At 32.9% G+C, this 21,250-nt stretch overlaps 1 protein-coding gene across 1 annotated transcript in view; it reads right to left on the bottom strand.

Moving 5' to 3' along the window:
• Positions 1 to 21,250, bottom strand: part of lrfn1 (leucine rich repeat and fibronectin type III domain containing 1) — a 48,802-nt gene that overhangs the window by 10,989 nt on the left and 16,563 nt on the right. Inside the window, exons 2-3 of the mRNA XM_016573230.1 lie at positions 2,496 to 3,397; positions 810 to 1,300 (exon numbers count right to left, since the gene is read on the bottom strand). Of these exons, the coding sequence (XP_016428716.1) occupies positions 810 to 1,300; positions 2,496 to 3,377 (1,373 nt within the window). The 5' untranslated portion in view covers positions 3,378 to 3,397. The remainder of the gene's footprint in view (positions 1 to 809; positions 1,301 to 2,495; positions 3,398 to 21,250) is intronic.

Genomic DNA, 21,250 nt, shown 5'->3' with positions numbered 1-21,250 from the left:
GCGATCTTTACAACACGCATCACATTACGTATTTCATGGCACACTCATTTCATGCGTATTTGGCGCCACCTAGTGTTGTGGGTGTATTATTGACATGTCAAAGTCTAGACCCTGAATATAAGACTACCGCGTTTTTTCAGATGTATTTCCAAGAAAAAAACATCGTCTTATATTCGGGTCAATACGTTATTTAGCTATTAAATTATATATTTTAATATGTATTTTATTATAATTATAATAAAATAATCTTCTAATAATAATGATGATGATGACTAAATATGACAAGTATACATGCACATACTTAAAATAGTTAAATATACAAATAACAATAATAATAGATATTAGATTTTGATTTACTTCATATAAATAAGTTGCTATAATATAATTGTGAGCTATAATATAATTTAATATAAATTATATTATAATATAATATAATATAAAGTTGCTATAATATGTCGCTGTCGACCGGCTTACGTCACTTCTTAGTACACACTGTCGGTGCGAATGCAACCCTTTAAATGGTACTGGGAAATAGTTTGCGCAAAACCGTCCCAGTACTTTAGTACTGTACATTTAGCTCTGGAACTAAAGCGGTGCGAAAGGCCCTTACGTAATTTCGCCTGGAAAGCTGGTTAACAGAGATTCACGAGTGGCTTTTAATCCAGGATGAGTTACAGGAGATAGATTAGACAGCGTCTGGAGTGAGCCGAGGTTAAGTGCTTCCGTTAAAGACACAACAGGGGACCTAAGAAGCTGTCCATTTCATTAGTCACGTCTATCTTAATGTCTCATAAAAGAAGAGTTCTTACCTGTACACCAGGGTGTCGTCGACGGTGCTGTTGTACTGGATCTGGTACATTCTGATCCCGGGAATGTGCCGTTCGGACGGCCAGTGGATGACGGCCGAGTTTGCGGTCAGGTTTTCCACCAGCACCCTCTTGTTCTGCGGTTTGGTGTCGTTGCTGCCGGATTTGGTGGAGGTGGTGATGTCGGAGAGTCCCGGGTCGGCCTCCCTCATGTGACCCGAGTTGTTGACGAAGAGCGGCAGCGGGATCATGTTGACCTCCACGGCTGCGGTGGCGATGCCGGCGGCGTTGGAGGCCACGCAGTTGAAGGCGCCGCTGTCCTTCAGCGTGGTGATCAGGATGTCCAGCGTGCCGTTGTCGTACAGGATCGTGCGCGAGTTATTGTGCACCAGTTTGCCGTCGGGAAAGCGCCAGTGAATGGTAGGATCGGGGTCGCCCATCGCCTTACACTTGAGAGTCACGCCCTGACCCTCCATCACATAGGGTTTGGTGACCTGTGTGAAGAAGTTAAAAACAATGTTAATAAATATTGTTATTTAAAAAAACAAAAAACATTTACATGGTCAAATGTTCAATGGAAATAACAATTCAATTTCAAAATAAAAATAATATAAAACGAAACAAAACAAAATAAAATAAAATACCTGCATGAAGTGTGATGTTAAAAACAATATGCTTTTAACACATAGTGTTATATGTTATATGCATAGTAAAAAAATCCAAGGGAGATGATGCACCTGAAGGTTAATGGTGCTTTAATGTGACAAAGTAATATTTAGAAATGTTCAGAAATTATATTTTATGAATAATACTTATTAATTAATAATTTAAGTATACAAAGAAACAAACAAACAAACAAAACAATGTGCACTACAGTTCAAAAGTCTGGGGTCAGAAAGATTTCAATGTTTTAAAATGATACATATTTGTGAGCTATATAATTTCATGATTCTAAAATATAACATGATATATATTCTAAAAATCTTAAAAAATCATAATAAATCTTTTTTTATTGTAAAATAATTAGATACCTTCTTCTATCAACAATACAAAATTATAATGTATTTAATTTCAGATTGTTCTCTGTCAGTCTATCTATCTAGCTATAATTATGATTTTTTCTATAATTTGCTTTTGAAAGAAATCTCTTCTGCTCACCAAGGCTGCATTTATTTAATCAAAAATACAGTAAAAACAGTCAAATTGACAAATATTATTACATTATTTATTATTTAACATTATTACTATATCTTATTTTCTATCCAAGATTAATTTTGTTGATTAAAATAAAACTACAGACATTAAAAGAAAATCATTACTTGAAATAGAATAAACGCTAACTGAAATAAAATAAAATAAAAAACTTAAATTTAAAATTTAAAATGAAAAATACAAAATAAAACTAATTCAAATTACTAAAAAAAACTAATAGTATTTCAGTTTTGATACAAAATTTATGTTAAAAATTTATATAAATACAGTATATTTACTTTTAATATACTCACACAATCCTGCTCAAGAAACATTTCTGATTATTCTCTCTCTCTTTTTTAATTAAATGTTTTGATTTGTATTATTTTTAATTGTAATTTTATTTAAAAAAAAAATATATATATAACTTTGATAGTTTATATTTTTATGGAAACTTGGAATTTTTAGGGATTTTTTCACACAGTCGTGTTTGCTGACCTGGTGTTTGGTGATGAGCGGCGGCTCGCAGATGAACTCCTCCTCTTGAATGGACCAGAAGTACCTGTCCATCAGGAGTTCAGGAGAAGCGCAGGTCTCCAGGTCGTCCTCACTCGTCAGGCGCCGCAGCCAGAGCAGCTCACAGTTACAGTGCAGCGGGTTTCCTCCGAAGCTGACCGTCAGCCGGGACGAGCCTGACGCTCTGGGCTCGGACAGCACCTGCGCCTGCTGGAACAGTGTGTCCGGCGGAAGCGTCTGCAGACGGTTGGACGTCATGTCCAGCCGCACCAGCTTGGTGAGGAGCGTGAAGGTCCCGGCGCCGATGTGGTCGATCAGATTGTGGTCCAGCGTTAAGGTGTTGATGTTGGTCATCCTGGCGATGGCTTCCCACGGTAACGTCCTCAGGTTGTTGTAGGACAAATCCAGGTCCTCGATGGTGGAGACGAACTCGTCGAAGGAGGACAGTTCGATGTGGTGAACCTGATTATTGCCCAGGATCAGGTGCCTGAGGTTGATCAATCCCTGCAGCTGGTCGCTGTTGATGACCGTCAGTCGATTCCCGTCCATGTGCAGCGCTCTCAGAGACTTCAGGCCGAGGAACGCGTGCGGCGCGATCTGGCTGATGGTGTTGCGGGACAGAGTGAGGTGCACCAGGCTCGTCATGTTGACGAAGTCTTTTCGGCGGACGGCCGTGATGAAGTTGTCGGTCAGACGCAGCTCGACGGTCTTGCGGTCGATGGTGGGCGGCACGAACAGCAGGCCGGTTTTGGCACAGAGGAGCGTGAGCGTGGGCGAGATGGTCTGACAGATGCAGCGGCCCGGGCAATGCTGAGCCTTCACCAGCGCGCCGAACACCAGCACGTAAAACACCAGCCTCTCCATGATTCATCAGCTTCCTAAACCTGCACAAACAGACGGAACGAGACGAGTGATGTTAAAAACAATATGCTTTTAACACGTAGAACATTCTGCACAGTCAAAAATCCAAGGGAGATGATGCACCTGTAAGTTAATGGAGCTTTAATTTGACAAAGTAACATTTAGGAATGTTCAGAAATTATATTTTATGAGTAATACTTCAAAAGTTTGGGGGCAGTAAGATTTTTTTTTACAAACACAGAACGAGATGTCAGGATTCACACACACACACACACACAAATTTTTTTTTTTATTTCTAACTTACTACAACTAGATTTTCTAAAACTAAAAGTAACAACAATAAAAAAACTATTAAAACTATTTTTTTATATAAATACAATTTCAGTTAGTTGCCATGCATACACATTCCAACATATATTTTTTTTTATATAAAGTTCTATATATATGAAATTCAATTGTTAGTTGCCATGTTGAAGCACTAAAGTTACCAACCAGAAATAAATAAATAAAAATACTGAAAAAAAACTAAACTAAATAGTTATTTAAAAGTAATACAAATGACAAAAGCACATTACAAAAAAACAAACAAACATTGAAATTGAAATGAAAACTCAAAATATAAAATAAAAACTAAAATAAAAATAAACCTAGTATTATTTGTAAACTAAAATTAAATCAAATTAAAATAAAAATGAATTAAACCTAAATAGTAATAAAAAATAAAATAAAATAAAAAAGAATAAAAATGAAATAAAAATAAACTAAAATTGAAAACTCAAAATATGAAATAAAAAAAACTAAAATTAAATTAAAACGTTTTATTTTTAACCTAAAACTGAAATAAAAATAAACCTAAACTGTAAATAAACAAAAATAAAAATGGCAAAAGCACACAGCAAAATTTAAATTAAAACTGAAAATATAAAATAAAAAACTGAAATAAAAATAAAACAATCTTTTATTTATAAACTTGAACTGAAAAAAAAAAAATGAAACCTAAAAATTTATTTAAAAAAACTAATAATAAAAATATTATATAGAAGTACATTATTTAGTAACAAAATTACTCAAATTTAAATTTAAATGAAATACAATTTCAGTTAGTTGCCATGCATACACATTCCAACATATATTTTTTTTTATATAAAGTTCTATATATATGAAATTCAATTGTTAGTTGCCATGTTGAAGCACTAAAGTTACCAACCAGAAATAAATAAATAAAAATACTGAAAAAAAACTAAACTAAATAGTTATTTAAAAGTAATACAAATGACAAAAGCACATTACAAAAAAACAAACAAACATTGAAATTGAAATGAAAACTCAAAATATAAAATAAAAACTAAAATAAAAATAAACCTAGTATTATTTGTAAACTAAAATTAAATCAAATAAAAATAAAAATGAATTAAACCTAAATAGTAATAAAAAATAAAATAAAATAAAAAAGAATAAAAATGAAATAAAAATAAACTAAAATTGAAAACTCAAAATATGAAATAAAAAAAACTAAAATTAAATTAAAACGTTTTATTTTTAACCTAAAACTGAAATAAAAATAAACCTAAACTGTAAATAAACAAAAATAAAAATGGCAAAAGCACACAGCAAAATTTAAATTAAAACTGAAAATATAAAATAAAAAACTGAAATAAAAATAAAACAATCTTTTATTTATAAACTTGAACTGAAAAAAAAAAAAAGAAACCTAAAAATTTATTTTAAAAAACTAATAATAAAAATATTATATAGAAGTACATTATTTAGTAACAAAATTACTCAAATTTACATTTAAATGAAAACTGACATAAATTAACATTTAGATGGCAATAAATAAATAAATACATAAATATATATAACATCTACATAAAAATAAATAATAAAGTCATATCTGAAATTAAGGCTCCTAAATATCCTGTAGTCAGTATCATGTTTTTCAGTAACTTCTTGTAAGAATGTTTATTAAAAACAACACAAAATTAACCAAAAATATTTACATTTTTAATATTACTCAACAATGGAGAATTAATCTGACATAAATAAACCTTTAGAGATGTCAATAAATAACTAATAAAGTGAGGCTCGTACATCCTCAATGCAATGTAGTATTTCCTAGTAGTGAAATGGAATATTTAAAAAAACAAATAATGTGAGGCACAATATCATTTTATCCATGGTGAACCGACTGGTAGAAATTGGCTGAAAAATCAGAAGTGTTGATGACTTCAGCTGGAAAGGAAAGTCTTTTGAGAATCAACCCACGTTACCAATTAAATTACCACTGGATGAAAAAATGTGAAGACTTCACTTGAGAAAAACATGCGCTGTTGAATCATTCACAATAAGAAGATGTAATAAAGCAAGCTTTTCAATATAAAGCAGGAGCGTGCGGTGAGGTTACTGACCCTCTCAATCCTCCTATAGCTTAATAAAGCTTTTCCGAACCTTTTCCTGCGAGTCCAAGGAAAAGCAGCTCATCCAATGTAAACAAGCCTTAGAAAATCAGCCCGAATCCTTGATCTCTGCCATGTATTTCTTCTTAAACTCTCAACAACACAATGCAGATGGAGATTTTCCTCATAATCGAGGGCCGTGGAAATCTCTGAGTAATAGCTTTGTGCGCTGCGGACCGATTCTGAGCCGAAGTAACGCTGCGGAAAATTAGACGCTTGTAGGAGCGACTTAATTGTCCTATATATTGTGGCAATAAAGCGGTTTGATCTGCATGGGTCAGGTGTGGATACGCTTTGATGGCTGACGCTCGAGCTCTTTCATCACCATTTAGCCGTATTGATTTCTGCGCTCAGAGATTCAGCTCTCAATTAAAAGGGTGGAGAATAAAAAAACATAACATGCTTCCACTAAATCATCTGCCACGTCAGGTGTCTGTCTCTCTGTAATCTCTCCATCTTTGCAGTGTTCTTTCTTATTTCTGTCTCGCGTGTTTTATTCATCTGCTGTCCTTCGCTCTGTAACTCTCCATCATTTCGTGAGTGAATTCTCGCCGTGCTCCAGTTCATGACACGTTTGAGATTTTATGGTGCAGGTGGTAATATAATGAGATCATGTATGAAACAATGACTACATGAAAAACTCTTTCAAGTGTTATGAAGTCTCTTTGGCTAATTGGTTTTGTTCTTTAAGCCTCATATATGAAAGCAACACGACACTGACTGCAATATGCCAAGAGTAGTTTTAATAGAATCGAATCCATTAGATTAAGCTTTATTAAATTCATGATATATTCATGAGGATTTTGCTGGCTATATAAAATAAAGCAACACACTATGGTCATTAGAAAGAAAGGTCAAATTTTTACAAAATTAATCACTAAATCAGTGTTGTTTTAGTATTGAGATATATGTTTAAATTAAATTAAATTAAATTCAAGTTTATTTGCATAGCGCTTTTTGCTTTTCGCTTTTTTTATATTCTGTTTTCAAATTAATTAAAATTTTTTAGCAATTTTGTTGTTTTTATTTAAAATTTTATTCATTTTTTACATGTTTATATAGTTTTTATTAATTTTTATTTCATCTTTAGTTTATTTCTATACATCAAGTTAAACTAAATGAAAATGAAAGAAAATGTTGAAAATGAAAGACCGAAATGCAACTAGCTAAAATACGTTTAATACGTTTTTTATATTTTATTTTAAATGTAATTTAAATATATATTTTTTATCACATTTATTTGACTTCAAATAACTATTTTGGCTATTTTTTTTTGCTCTATAAAATAAAGCAACACTCTATGGTCATAAAAAATAAAATAAATATATATATATATATATATATAAATCTTGTGGATACGCTTTGATGGCTGACGCTCGAGCTCTTTCATCACCATTTAGCCGTATTGATTTCTGCGCTCAGAGATTCAGCTCTCAATTAAAAGGGTGGAGAATAAAAAAACATAACATGCTTCCACTAAATCATCTGCCACGTCAGGTGTCTGTCTCTCTGTAATCTCTCCATCTTTGCAGTGTTCTTTCTTATTTCTGTCTCGCGTGTTTTATTCATCTGCTGTCCTTCGCTCTGTAACTCTCCATCATTTCGTGAGTGAATTCTCGCCGTGCTCCAGTTCATGACACGTTTGAGATTTTATGGTGCAGGTGGTAATATAATGAGATCATGTATGAAACAATGACTACATGAAAAACTCTTTCAAGTGTTATGAAGTCTCTTTGGCTAATTGGTTTTGTTCTTTAAGCCTCATACATGAAAGCAACACGACACTGACTGCAATATGCCAAGAGTAGTTTTAATAGAATCGAATCCATTAGATTAAGCTTTATTAAATTCATGATATATTCATGAGGATTTTGCTGGCTATATAAAATAAAGCAACACACTATGGTCATTAGAAAGAAAGGTCAAATTTTTACAAAATTAATCACTAAATCAGTGTTGTTTTAGTATTGAGATATATGTTTAAATTAAATTAAATTAAATTCAAGTTTATTTGCATAGCGCTTTTTGCTTTTCGCTTTTTTTATATTCTGTTTTCAAATTAATTAAAATTTTTTAGCAATTTTGTTGTTTTTATTTAAAATTTTATTCATTTTTTACATGTTTATATAGTTTTTATTAATTTTTATTTCATCTTTAGTTTATTTCTATACATCAAGTTAAACTAAATGAAAATGAAAGAAAATGTTGAAAATGAAAGACCGAAATGCAACTAGCTAAAATACGTTTAATACGTTTTTTATATTTTATTTTAAATGTAATTTAAATATATATTTTTTATCACATTTATTTGACTTCAAATAACTATTTTGGCTATTTTTTTTTGCTCTATAAAATAAAGCAACACTCTATGGTCATAAAAAATAAAATAAATATATATATATATATATATATAAATCTTACAAAATTAATCACCAAATCAGTGTTTTTTTGTATTTTCTGTTTTCATATTAATTTAAATATTTCAGTAATGTTGTTGTGTTTTGTCAGATTTATTAATTGTCTATGTCTGTATAGTTTTAAAAAAAATAGTTTTATTTTTAGTTATTTTAGTACATTTAATTGAACTAAATGAAAATGAAATTTTTTTTGAAAAAGAACGAAATGGCAACTAGCTGAAATAAAATAATTTAAAGATTCTTTTTTTTTTGCCATTTTGCATTTATTTAGTTTTAGTTAACTATAATAAACCTGTGCCAAATGTGTTCCTTTAAAAAAATTGTTAATAGAATGCATTAAAAAAAAATAAAAATGAAAACCAATTCTGTGTTGTCAGTTTTGATTTACTGCAAAATAAGAGACTGATAGTTTCTACTAGGAATTTTGCTGCTCAGCAGCAACAAATTACATTTCTAAATCTGTTGGCAAGTATAGAAATGTCACTATGAAAGTTCATTATTGAATATCTTCAGATGTTTTGACCTGCAGAACCCCTGACAACATCTGACCTTCAGTATAACATTCCTCACAAAACTCCAGCAACCGCAAAAAATTAAACCATGAAAATGATTTCTGAACTCATATTGATCTGTCGACGTGCCCATTTGACCCAGTAGAAAAAATAAGCTTCGCTCTATTCAACTCACAAAGTCATCATTTCCAACATTCTGCTTGGAAAAGTGCAAAACGCCGTTTGACTTACAACTCCAGTACAGAAACCTGTACGTCTGATACCCACAATGCACCATGAGAAACACATGGTTAATAATTAATATCACTTTTAAGACTTAAGCAAATAAAATGCATCAGTGAGTCAAAGAAATTAGTACTTTTATTCATCAAGGATGCATTAAATTGATCAAAAGTGACAGTAAAGATATTTATAATGTTACAAAAGATTTCTATTTCAAATAAATGCTGTTCTTTTGAACTTTCTATTTATCAGAGAATCCTGAAAAATAAAATGTATGATGGTTTCCGCAAAAATATTGGGCAGCACTATTGTTTTCAACATTGATAATAATCAGAAATGTTTCTTGAGCAGCAGATCAGCATATTAGAATGATTTCTGAAGATCATTTCTATTTCAAATAAATGCTGTTCTTTTGAACTTTCTATTTATCAGAGAATCCTGAAAAATAAAATGTATGATGGTTTCCGCAAAAATATTGGGCAGCACTATTGTTTTCAACATTGATAATAATCAGAAATGTTTCTTGAGCAGCAGATCAGCATATTAGAAGGATTTCTGAAGATCATGTGACACTGAAGACTGGAGTAATGATGCTGAAAATACAGCTTTGATCACAGAAATAAATTACATTTGAATGTATATTAAAACAAAAAACTATTATTTTAAACTGTAATAATATTTGACAATTTCTACTGTTTTTACTGTATTTTCGACCATTAAATAATCATTAAAAATCATGTCAACTCAACTTTTGAACTGTAGTGTATACCTTTTTTTTTATTTTTTATACTTCTATCACTATTTTAGTTTTCAATTTATATGGCTATGTAAGAAAAAGCAAAAAAAGTTTACCAACATAGAATATGCATATGCATATTTTAAAGTAAAAATATCCCCTATAATCTCTTGATTAATATAAATTCATACAGTAAAACTGCATGCATAATAATTACATAAAAGCCTGAGAAAATCCTGTTTAAAACAGAGTGTCACATCACATGTCAGCAACCCAATTTCTAATTCATCCCCTGGTTGTGCAAGTTTTTATCTCACAACTGCGAGTTATAAAGTCAGAATTGCGACACATCAACTTAAAGTCAGAATTGTGAGTTTATAGAGATGGATTTATATTGATTTATATCTCAATTCTGACTTTCTAACTCACAATTGTGAGTTTATAACATGTAATTCTGAGAAAAAAGTCAGAATTCCGACATGTAAACTCGCTATTGCAAGAAACAATTCAGAATTGTGAGTTAAAAAGTTGCAAGTACCTTTAAAAAAATAAATAAAAAAAATTCAGTGGCAAAAATGGCATCCATACACAAGACCAATTAATGTGTAAAAAGAAAAATACCCTGAAGCCCAAGTGAATTTACACAAACTGAGAAAGTCAGAAAGTGCTCTCTCCTACATTTCCTTTATCTCACCTTGAGGCAAGTGTAATTTCCAGAAGCGTGATAAGTGCTAAACGTGTGACGGTCTGTTCTTTACACACCTAAAGCTCATCAGCCTCCTCAGAGACAGCCAAGCACCAATTAGACAAACACCAATGAACTTTTCCTGCCCACTTTTGCGCAATTATTGACGACTCCGGCTCGGTGTGGTCTTTGAAAGTATGTAGTCGGATTACTTAAAGCTCAAAGGCCTTCGGGAGATCTGATTTTCCCAAAAAACAATGATTCTTCTGCATATTTATTCATGGGAAATGTTGCCGCTGAATTCTAACTCATAAACAGAGCCGGTTTCTCTGGAGAACGAGCATGTTTGTGTCCGAGTGCGGTCTAATAACTCATCAGTCACGGAGTATTATGAAGGGAAATTTAACGAGATGAATCACTCTCCAAACTGTAATGAGCATTTTAATAAGCTGCACTTCTCATGCAGACAACACTGCTGTGAAATTTAGCACAAAGACGCTTTGGCGAATCAAAACGTCACAGATGACCTAACGGAGAACTTTGGATGTTTCTTTCTTGGGCGAGACGTGATTATTCACGAGCCCACCCGCAGACGAGACGAGGAGAGAACAAACTCTTGCCTCCTTCACAGCTCTGTTAATGAGCAGAACAATCGTTTCTCCACGCTGTTTTCTTCCTCGCGCCCGGTTTAACCGCACTGAGGAGAAGCGCCTTTATACTGCATTTGATTTGACTTTAAAAGTGCATTTCACACTGCATTATGGGTATGAAAACATGGCAGGCCTGTTACGTGTTTTTAAACCCTCGCTCTTGTGAACGGCAGAACTGCTTTACTTCATCCAAAAAAATGCCATTTTACTATGTTTTTAGGAATATAATGTTGTATATAATCAGGTGAATGCTATTTGAACAAACCCTTCTATAAAAACCTTCAGAATATAGATAGGAATAAAACTACGTTTTGGTATAATGCTGCTGAAGAGGAGAAACAAACTCATTTTGACAAAATGGCCTTTAAAGATATATATTGTAAATGAAATCTACAGACATACAAAGACAAAGTGCAATGATAAAACCATGCGAATGATACAGTATATGAACAAACCCTTCTATAAAAACCTTCAGAATAAAGAAAGAAATAAAACTGATAAGTTTGGTGTATGTAAGTGCTGATGAAGTGGAGAAACAAACTCATTTTGAGAATTATAATTGAAATCTACATGCGTAACGAGATAAACTAGATTCTTTCCACTTATTTGAAACGTTTTCAAAGCGAAATAACTCAAAATTTTAAAACTGAGCATGAAAAAGCTGCTTTTTCTCATCCAAAAAAAAAATAAAAAAACGCATTTTGACCATGCTTTTATAAATAAAACGTTGTATAAAATGAGGCAATTTATATATAAACAAACCCCAAAACCTTTAGAATATAGAAAGGAATAAAACTGATAAGTTTAGTGTAGAACCATGGCTTAGTCATATTTTCCAGAAAACAAAAATGTGTATTTTCACAGAATGAAACTCAAAGTGGTCCAACATTGTTTGGACCCTGTGTTTTTCTAAATGTTCTTCTTTTGTGTTTTGCAGAAGAAAGTAAGTCACACAGATTAGGAATGACGTGAGGGTGAAGAAATGATGACAATGAGCATTTTTGGGTGAACTATCACTTTAAAGTTACCATATTTAGTGTTGTTTGCCAAGTCAAGTATCACTATCACTACTTAAAATATTAAATATCAATGCAAAAGGCATTGTTTATTCTAGACTCATTCACTTGAGTGTGAAACTCCACAGACAAAACCTCACACCACTCTAAAAGTGTTCATATTTCACACTCTCCACTGCAATGTGCTGCAAAACAACAAGCATCAGTTCAGAAAGAATAACAGCTGAATCAGCAAAAAACACCAGTGAAGAAATAGCCAGCGTAGAAGAAGTAGCTGAAATTTGCATTTAAACTCTACCCAGGTCAGTATCGATGACTGTATACTCGTGGAGGATAAAACAACACTGCAACCAACTAAAAAACACAATCTAACCTGCTGTTAAAGCCTCCATATGTCACATAATGCTCCGTCAGGAGTGTATTCAACTGTTAACATGATGAAGTGATAGCAATTATATAGAAATCATTAGAATTTCAGCTGCAGTGCTTGAAGATTCAACCATAAATATTTATTCTAAAACGGTTTCCTCTGTGTTTTACCTTTGGGATTACATATCTAGCATGACCTTTACAGATCTTCTGTTATTTTCCATGACGATTTATGGACTTTTACATAAATCCACAGAGATGTTTAGAGCTGTATCTGAGAAGAGCCAAAAATCCTTGCTCACAGACTTAAAAAATACATTGGCATAAATGGACCAGCATGTACATATAAAATATATTTTATTTAAATATAATATTTAACTTTAAAATATTGAACTTTTAAATAAAGCAAATCAATAATAATAAATATCTAAATGTATAATATTTAAATGTATATTTAACACATATTTAGATGAGAACCCTAACAACAACAACAATGATAATAATATCTGAATATTATTTATAATATTTAAGTGTATATATAACTTTTTGAAAAACCAAATAAATACTATACATTATTCAAATATTATATTATAAAAAAATGACACTTAATCTAACTTATCTAAATGTTACACACACTGATAATAATTAATAGATAGATAGATAGATAGATAGATAGATAGACATAGATAGAAGATAGATAGATAGATAGACAGACAGACATAGCTAGATAGATAGATAGATAGATAGATAGAAGATAGATAGATAGATAGATAGATAGATAGGGAGCTGATATCATGAATCATGATATTTCACAGGTATCGTTTAATGAAATCTTGATCATGAGAATCCCATAACGTTTCATGTTGGTTTGTAGATGCAGATAAGCAGATATAAAGTGTTGTGTGTCAGAAGTTCATGCCATACTCAAGAGCTCTTTAACAGACATTAGATAAAATACACTATTTTACGTCTGACCCAGAGGACTTCAGATCCGTCGGTCTACTGATGACGCGTCTAATGTTTGTTTGCTTGAGCTGCACTGAGCCGCATTACAAAGGTTAAAACTCCTGTTCTGTGACTTCTGTCTTTTGCCTAAAGCAAGAGTTCACAAGCGCACATGATGTAAACAAACATGAAGGAGGCCTGCCGTCCCCAGGCGCTTCCTGGAAGCTCTCGCTCGGTTCAGAACTGCTTTTTAGGATCTTTCTGCACTAGTTTGTCCTGTCGCTGTTGATTAGAGATCAGAGAGATGTTTCTGTTGACGTGTATTGATTTTGCCGGTTCAGGCTGTTTGTGAGTACACAGATCGAAATACTGTAATAGTACTGACTGAATGGACTTGATTGAATTTGCTTTGTGTTTAGGTGAAAGTTTAGTTGATTTAAAGTCATATTATTATGTCAAACTACAACACATGCACCAACAGTCACTGCAGAACTGAAACAGCTCAGAAACAGTAGAGATACTTGATATGTGACTATTTTAGGACACCACAGGTGAACAGGAAAAAAATGAACAATAGATATCAACATATTTTCAAAGTTAATTACAGTACATGAAGAAATGCAAACATAACATTTCAGAAAACTTGTACCACAAAAAAAAAAAGTTTATGTGTGAAAATTTAGGCATTATCTTATGAAATATGCACAAATTTGCATACACTTCCAGAAAATAAATATGAATATTGGATAAAGCCAAAAATCTCGTTTCATTTAGTTGACATTCAGTTTGAGGTTTTTACATATGAGATTTTTGAGTTCTTGTTTTATCAAAGAGAAAAAATGCATTTGCATTATATGATACCAGGTGAAGGATATATCAAAAAATATCTCAGTAAAAACCTTCAGAATATAGATAGGAATAAAACTCCAAGTTTTGGTGTATGTAAGTGCTGCTGCAGTGGAGAAAAAAACTCATTTTGAGAGAATGGCCTTTAAAAATATTGGTTTATTTTAAGGTCTAATTCTCGCTATTAACAAACCATTGACTACGACTTTTGCCTCAAAAAACTCCTAATTTGCTGCTTATTAATAGTTAGTAAGGTAGTTGTTATGTTTAGGTATCGGATAGGATTAGGGATGTAGAATATGGTCATGCAGATTATGTGCTTTATCAGTACTAATAAACAGCCAATATGTTACTAATATGCATGCTAATAAGCAACTAGTTAATAGTGAGAATTGGTCCCTATACTAAAGCGTTACCAAAATATTTATTGTAATTTAAATCTACAGGCGCAAATACATAACGTGCAAATAAAATAAACACTTAATTTAAGTGTATTTTTTCCACTAGTCTGAAAGAACATATTATAACAGCCAAATTGCCCAAAATCTCAAAATTAACCAGTGCATGAAAAAACAATGTTTTTGCCTGTAGTGTTTTGCCTTAAGTCATATATTTCACGTTCTAGAAGACACAACTGAGAAAAGCCGAGTGAAATGCTGTGCTGAATGTCTCTCATCTCTCGTGGCTTGTGCTGATGATGTGTTTTTAGCAGATGTCTGCTCTCTTCCCATCAATCATCCCATCAATCGCTCAAACTAACCTTTGACAGCTTATTCATTGTTTTCACCTTAGTCGTGGTCCCGAAGAGATTTACTGAGGAAACACTGCTGATTTCTGTCAGTAAGACCAAAGCCAACATCCAATCACAGGCCAGAGATAACGTGTGTGTATCACTATAAAGGTTCACAGAAAATAAAACAACCTTAATAATTTACTCACTCTTATGTCGTTAAAAACCTGACTTATTTTTTTCAAAATGAAAACTTAGCACGACACTTTTTTCCCAATAATAATGCCAATTTTGAGCTCCAAAAAGCACCATAAGTGAGTTTTGTGTGAGGAACCGATTCAAATCGACATCATTATTCGCTGATAATCACCTCCTGCGGCGCGGCTTATTTCTGTAACTGCTGTAAGCGATGTGTTTATTGTTCACAGATTGAAGTGTTTGTAGATCTCTCAATTACGATTACCGGTGTAACTGCACCCATGAAGAAACCCCGCTGAGCTCACCGCTAGGATCCGTGAGCGTGTGATTATGCGTGTCAAAAAGCTGTTTTTAGCACTACATGCACCACACCAGAGTCTCACGTCACGCAAAACAGCACGTTCAGTTCTAAATCTTGATTTAAATATTCCCATTCAAACAGCAAAAATGGAAAAACAGCTTGTTTAGAAATCATCATGCTTGTGGCATTGAACTATTAGTTAACATTAACATCAAAGACATCATTATAAAGTTAATGCATTTTTTGCATCAAAAAATTCCTTTTCTATCCTCATTTTCACTCTCTGTCTCAAACAGAGTTAATAAAAAAGATACAGATTCGTTTCTAGGAATAAAGTGCACTGATGAATCATTCACAATGGATGAAGTAAATTAGCTATTAGGAAAGTAAACAGACATTTGTGTTGATCTTAAAATGTTTACAGTAATTTCTCTTCTTGCATTTACGCGGCTGAATGTCAAAAGTTTGAGATTATGAGTTAATGACTCCAGTCATCAGTCTCTCTTTGTTCTAAACAGTTCAAATAGCACTAATTGCTAGTTTTAGTTAATTACGGTGTGTTGTAACGAGCCTCTACATAAATCATTCCAGTGATGTTTGTCAAGTGTTTGCTTGGCTCGCTTTATTCCCTCTTTATTCACTCTGTTTACTGTTTTTTTTTCTTTTTGTAAAGCAGATATGATTTTAATTACTAGCAGATGCTGCTTGCTGGTTTCACAATCTAACCTATATATTGTTTTTTTTGGCCTTATGACAAGCCTTCACGTCTAACCAAATGCAGCATGTCTAACATATTTGATTTGAGAGCAATAGTGAAGATTTTCAGCCCGTTGATCACACAAAACATAAACTAAAGCTGAAATAAAATATAAATATTAACAATTTAAAAATGTAAGTATTCATGTAAAATAAGTTTAAATTGAAGTACTAAGATTACTAAAACTAAAATAAAATAAATTAGAAAAACAAAAAGCTTCTAATATTAAAGGAAAAGTTCACTGAAAAATAAAATAAAACGTACTTTCTACAAAACAAAACTTAGCAGGTGCTTTCTTTCCAAACAATATATGGCAACTTTGAGATCTAAAAAAGACAAACAAAGGAAATTAAAGCGTAAATAAAATATAAATATTAAAAATGAAAATTCGTAGTAAAATAAGTACTAAAATTACTAAAAAATGAAAATGCTACATAGAAATAAAAAACTAACAAATGACAAAATTACACAGAATGATACACTTAAACTAAAATTATTTTTAGTTTTCATTTGATTAAAATTAATAATAAATACTATAACCTATGCTTACAAATGATACTAAAATAACACTGAATAACATGAAGCAGAGTAATTAATGAAAGAATGTTCATTTTTAGACAATGCAATAGACAGAGGTCACTGATTTTTATAATATATGAAGTAAGTCCAGATGTTCATTCTGTATCTGTGTTAATTAGTTCAGTGTTCAGTCATTGTGAGGCATGTGCTCTGGGATTTTCAATGTCTTAAACTATTAGATTTGATCCAGCTGAATCTGATCATCTGATCATCAGAAGCACACTGTAAATATTAGAGGCTGTTATTGACGTTTCTGAGAGAGCTTGGATCAATACAGTTTACACCAGTGTAAAATACCTCATTTCTACAGCACCGAGTGTGAATATACTGTACTTACACATCATGAGAATTCTGTGCAAGTGACAATTGACAATTGACTTCTAAAGCTTTCTAATAGTGTGTTTAACACTGTGTGTGATGCAAAACACATTTCTACCTGATTAATCCTTCAGATGCTGTCCTATGTGTGATTTTGCTGATAATTGATTTATTTTCTTGCCTTTGACTGGATCAGAGTATGACATCACATCACACCAAAGCTGTAGTTTGTGAGGCGGCAGAGCAAAAATAAGACGACAAAAGAGAACTCTAGCTGCTGTGTGAATGTGAGGGGAAACAGCAGTGTGATAATGCCCGCCTCTCACGCTCTCTTCCTCATTGTGATTGGCTAATAGCACAATCAGTGTGATAATGCCCGCCTCTCCCGCTCTCTTCCTCACTGTGATTGGCTAAAAGCCCAGTCAGTGTGATAATGCCCGCCTCTCACGCTCTCTTCCTCATTGTGATTGGCTAATAGCACAGTCAGTGTGATAATGCCCGCCTCTCACGCTCTCTTCCTCATTGTGATTGGCTAATAGCACAATCAGTGTGATAATGCCCGCCTCTCACGCTCTCTTCCTCACTGTGATTGGCTAAAAGTCCAGTCACACTCTCTTCCTCATTGTGATTGGCTAAAAGCCCAGTCAGTGTGATAATGCCCGCCTCTCACGCTCTCTTCCTCATTGTGATTGGCTAATAGCACAGTCAGTGTGATAATGGCCGCCTCTTGGTCAAATGGGTCAAAGGCCCAGTTTACTCCTGGTATTAAGATACGTTTTGGTAGATAGATGAAGGAGACACATTTCTGTTCACACCTGGTGTTTTAATCCGTCTCTTCTGTCCACTTTTGACCACTTCTATTCTGATTTCTTTTGAAGGGAGGGTGTATGGGCTGGTGTATGTGGGCTTTTTCTGATCTTTCAATCTAATATTGTGAAATAAGCTCACACAATTTACAAACTTCGCACTGTGTTTTTTTTTTCTTTTTCAAAGCTGTTTTTAAAACGTTTACTGAATGTTAAAAAATATCTTCAACATTTATCAGTCAAAATTGCACTGAGAAGAAAAAAAACATTAGTCACATGTAAGTTGTCAGCAAATACTTTAAATTTTACTGGTGTTCAGAAAAGAATAAGATAAACATAAGTAGCTATAAAATTATAGTAAAAAATATGTATACAATTATAAAATAAAACCAAATTAGACATTGTTATTATTATTGCCTTATATTTTAAATATTAAGTCAGTAAATTCTTAATAATATTAATAATAATAATAGCTGAACAACAGTTAGCAGTAACAAATATACTTTTTTTAAAGCAATATATGTAATATATGAACTGCTATTCAAAGGTTTGGGGTTAGTATGTTTTTTCTTTTTTAAAGAAATGAATACTTTAATTCAACAAGGCCACATTGAATTTATCAAAATTGACAGTAAAGACATTTATAATGTTGATTTATATTTCAAATTAATGCTTTTTAAAATTCTATTAATAAAAAATCCTGAAACATTACAATTACAAAATACAAAAATATATTAAAAACATATTTAAAAAATGTATAACACTGAAGACTGGAGTAATGGCAGACAATTCTGCTTTCCATCACAGAAATAAATTACACATTTAAAATATATTCAAATAGAAAACTCTAATAATATTTCATACTATTACTGTTTTTACTGTATTTTTGATCAAATAAATGCAGCCTTGATGAGCAGAAAAGACTCTACCCATCATAAGACCCTAGACGTGATCCAAACACAATCCAATCCAATCATGATGTAATCTCACTGAATTTGCATAATATTGTGTCCCTTGGCCAGTTTAATCTGCCTCTCTGTAGTCTCTGCCAGTCCAGAGCAGGCGTATTATATGTCCAGTGACCCGCGCTGCATCTTCCCAGAAACAACCCTCCACTTTCCGGCAAGCTGTGATTTAGCTACTGTTAACGCGGCCGCTGAGTTCATCTCACACAAGCAGAAAGGAGGCGCACCGTCTGTTGTGATCTGTCTTTAGCTGGCATCCCGTAGTGTTTTGATGAGGAATCTGACTGGCTCTGGGCCCCGAACAGCAGATTGAACTGACTCAGGACGCCCGCGGCGTTAGCCCAATGCTAATGATAGCAACAGCAGAGTTAGCCGAACGTCAGAGCGACGGAACGGAGGCTTCTGGAAACCAAATAAAAATAACAACACATCCGTTTAAAAGTGCCTGCAGTGTAGAGGAAAAAAAAAGACAGCATCCTGCAGTGATAACTGGTGCTTCAGACGCGCTCTGGAAAATACTGCACTTAAAACCTCAACAACAGGCCAAAATAGCACGAAAAATAAAACACATAAACCCTGTGTGACCTCAACATAATGCTGGAAATACACAATAAAATATTTCAGCATTCATATCCTCTGGCACAGGCGGTTTCATGGCTCTTCATCAAAAAATGATGACATACAACATGATAAAAACCTGAATTGAACATCTGCTTCATCTGTAAAGTACAATGAGTACAATAAGGCTGTAATAATAGTTAAAAAGTTAAAAGTAAAACCATAAAAAAATTACTTTGAATAAAATGATCTTTAACGGAAAAAAATCTATGTTATAATATACATTATAAAATAGATCATAACAATCTTAAACATTTTATTTCGGTTAATTCAACTTGATGCACTAAATTATAAATTAAAATGTACTGAAATAAAAATAAATAAAAAAGTACTGAAATAAAAATTTATATAAACTATATAGACAAAATATAATAATAATAATAATAATAAAACTGACAAAAAAACACAACAAAATGAATGAAAACAAACAAAAAAAATAACGAAAAAAAATGACAAAAACAACAAAATTACTAAAACTTTAAAATGGAAATGGAAAATAAAAACATAATAATTCAAAATATTAATAAATAATATAATAGTTTCTAATATATGTAATAGTTTCCTAATAACACATAGTGGTCATGTAACTTGATGTAGATTAAAAATAAAAATAAAAAATAAAATAAAAATGGCTAATTATGACAAAAATACAACAAAATAATAATAAAAAAAAACACTAAAAACTATTCAAAATATGAACAAAAACTATAATAGTATCTCCATGTCTTTTTTGTAAGACCTTCCCTTCTAACATAAGCTAGTCATCCACTTTAACTTAGCATCTAGAAACTAGACCACATAAGCTTATCAAACACCTAAACTAGTTCTGACCAGCTAATGACCAGCTTCAACCAGTTAGAAACCATGCAAGTCCCTGTTTGAACATGATATTAACATCTCAGGTGATCTAATATGAGTTACATCAACAGCTGGTTTAGGCTGGGTTGTTCAGTGTGGTTGAGATGAATCTACAGCAGTTTGGTTGGCAGCTCCTTACCTCACCTACTAGCAGACTAGCTCAGCCTGTTCATACGCGCTGCTGATTTAGCACTGTACAGAACGACTGCTGACTTCAGCCTGACACGCGGTGAAGCTCTGAGAGGCTGCGAGCGTCAAAGGACACACTGTTTGGGGACAAATTATCAAGGCTCTTTTTACTCTTCTGAGGACATGTACACCACGGCTCTCCTTGAAGCTTTTCCATCAACGTGCTGTAAAACTAACGAGATACTCTGGAAGAAGGAGCCACTCCATTCTGCCAGTTTCTCCGTCTTATCGCAGTGAATTGAATTGGTTGAGTCTGGCGGTGACAGCGAGCCATCCCTCTGTCTCATTTATACCAGAGCTCTCTCAGCAGACGGGATGTGCTGTCCACACACACACACACACAGACACACACACACACACACACACGCTGAGAGAATCTGCCAAACTGATAGGACTGGACTGCAGTGTGTGTGTGTGCAAATACTTGTTTGTTAGCGGTGTTTGCTATGACAAGCACAATATTTCCTGTATAATTCTGCTTCTCCTCTCTCCATCCCTCCGTTGTTGGTCTTTAACTACATGCTAAACATAACAATAGTGTTTGTGTAACGCATTTTAATGCCTTTATATTCACACACTGTTGGCTAAAAAAAGCTCTGTTGTGGATGTTTGACTAGAGTTAACAAATGAATAAGCAGTGAGTCTCACAAAACACATTTCATAATGTGGTCAACACAACATTAGTCAGAACTGAATTAAGATG

The sequence above is a fragment of the Sinocyclocheilus rhinocerous genome, unplaced genomic scaffold (assembly GCF_001515625.1).
Source record: "Sinocyclocheilus rhinocerous isolate Xijiao unplaced genomic scaffold, SAMN03320098_v1.1 scaffold592, whole genome shotgun sequence".
Taxonomy (NCBI): domain Eukaryota; kingdom Metazoa; phylum Chordata; class Actinopteri; order Cypriniformes; family Cyprinidae; genus Sinocyclocheilus; species Sinocyclocheilus rhinocerous.
This window is presented reverse-complemented; position numbering and strand designations above follow the sequence as displayed.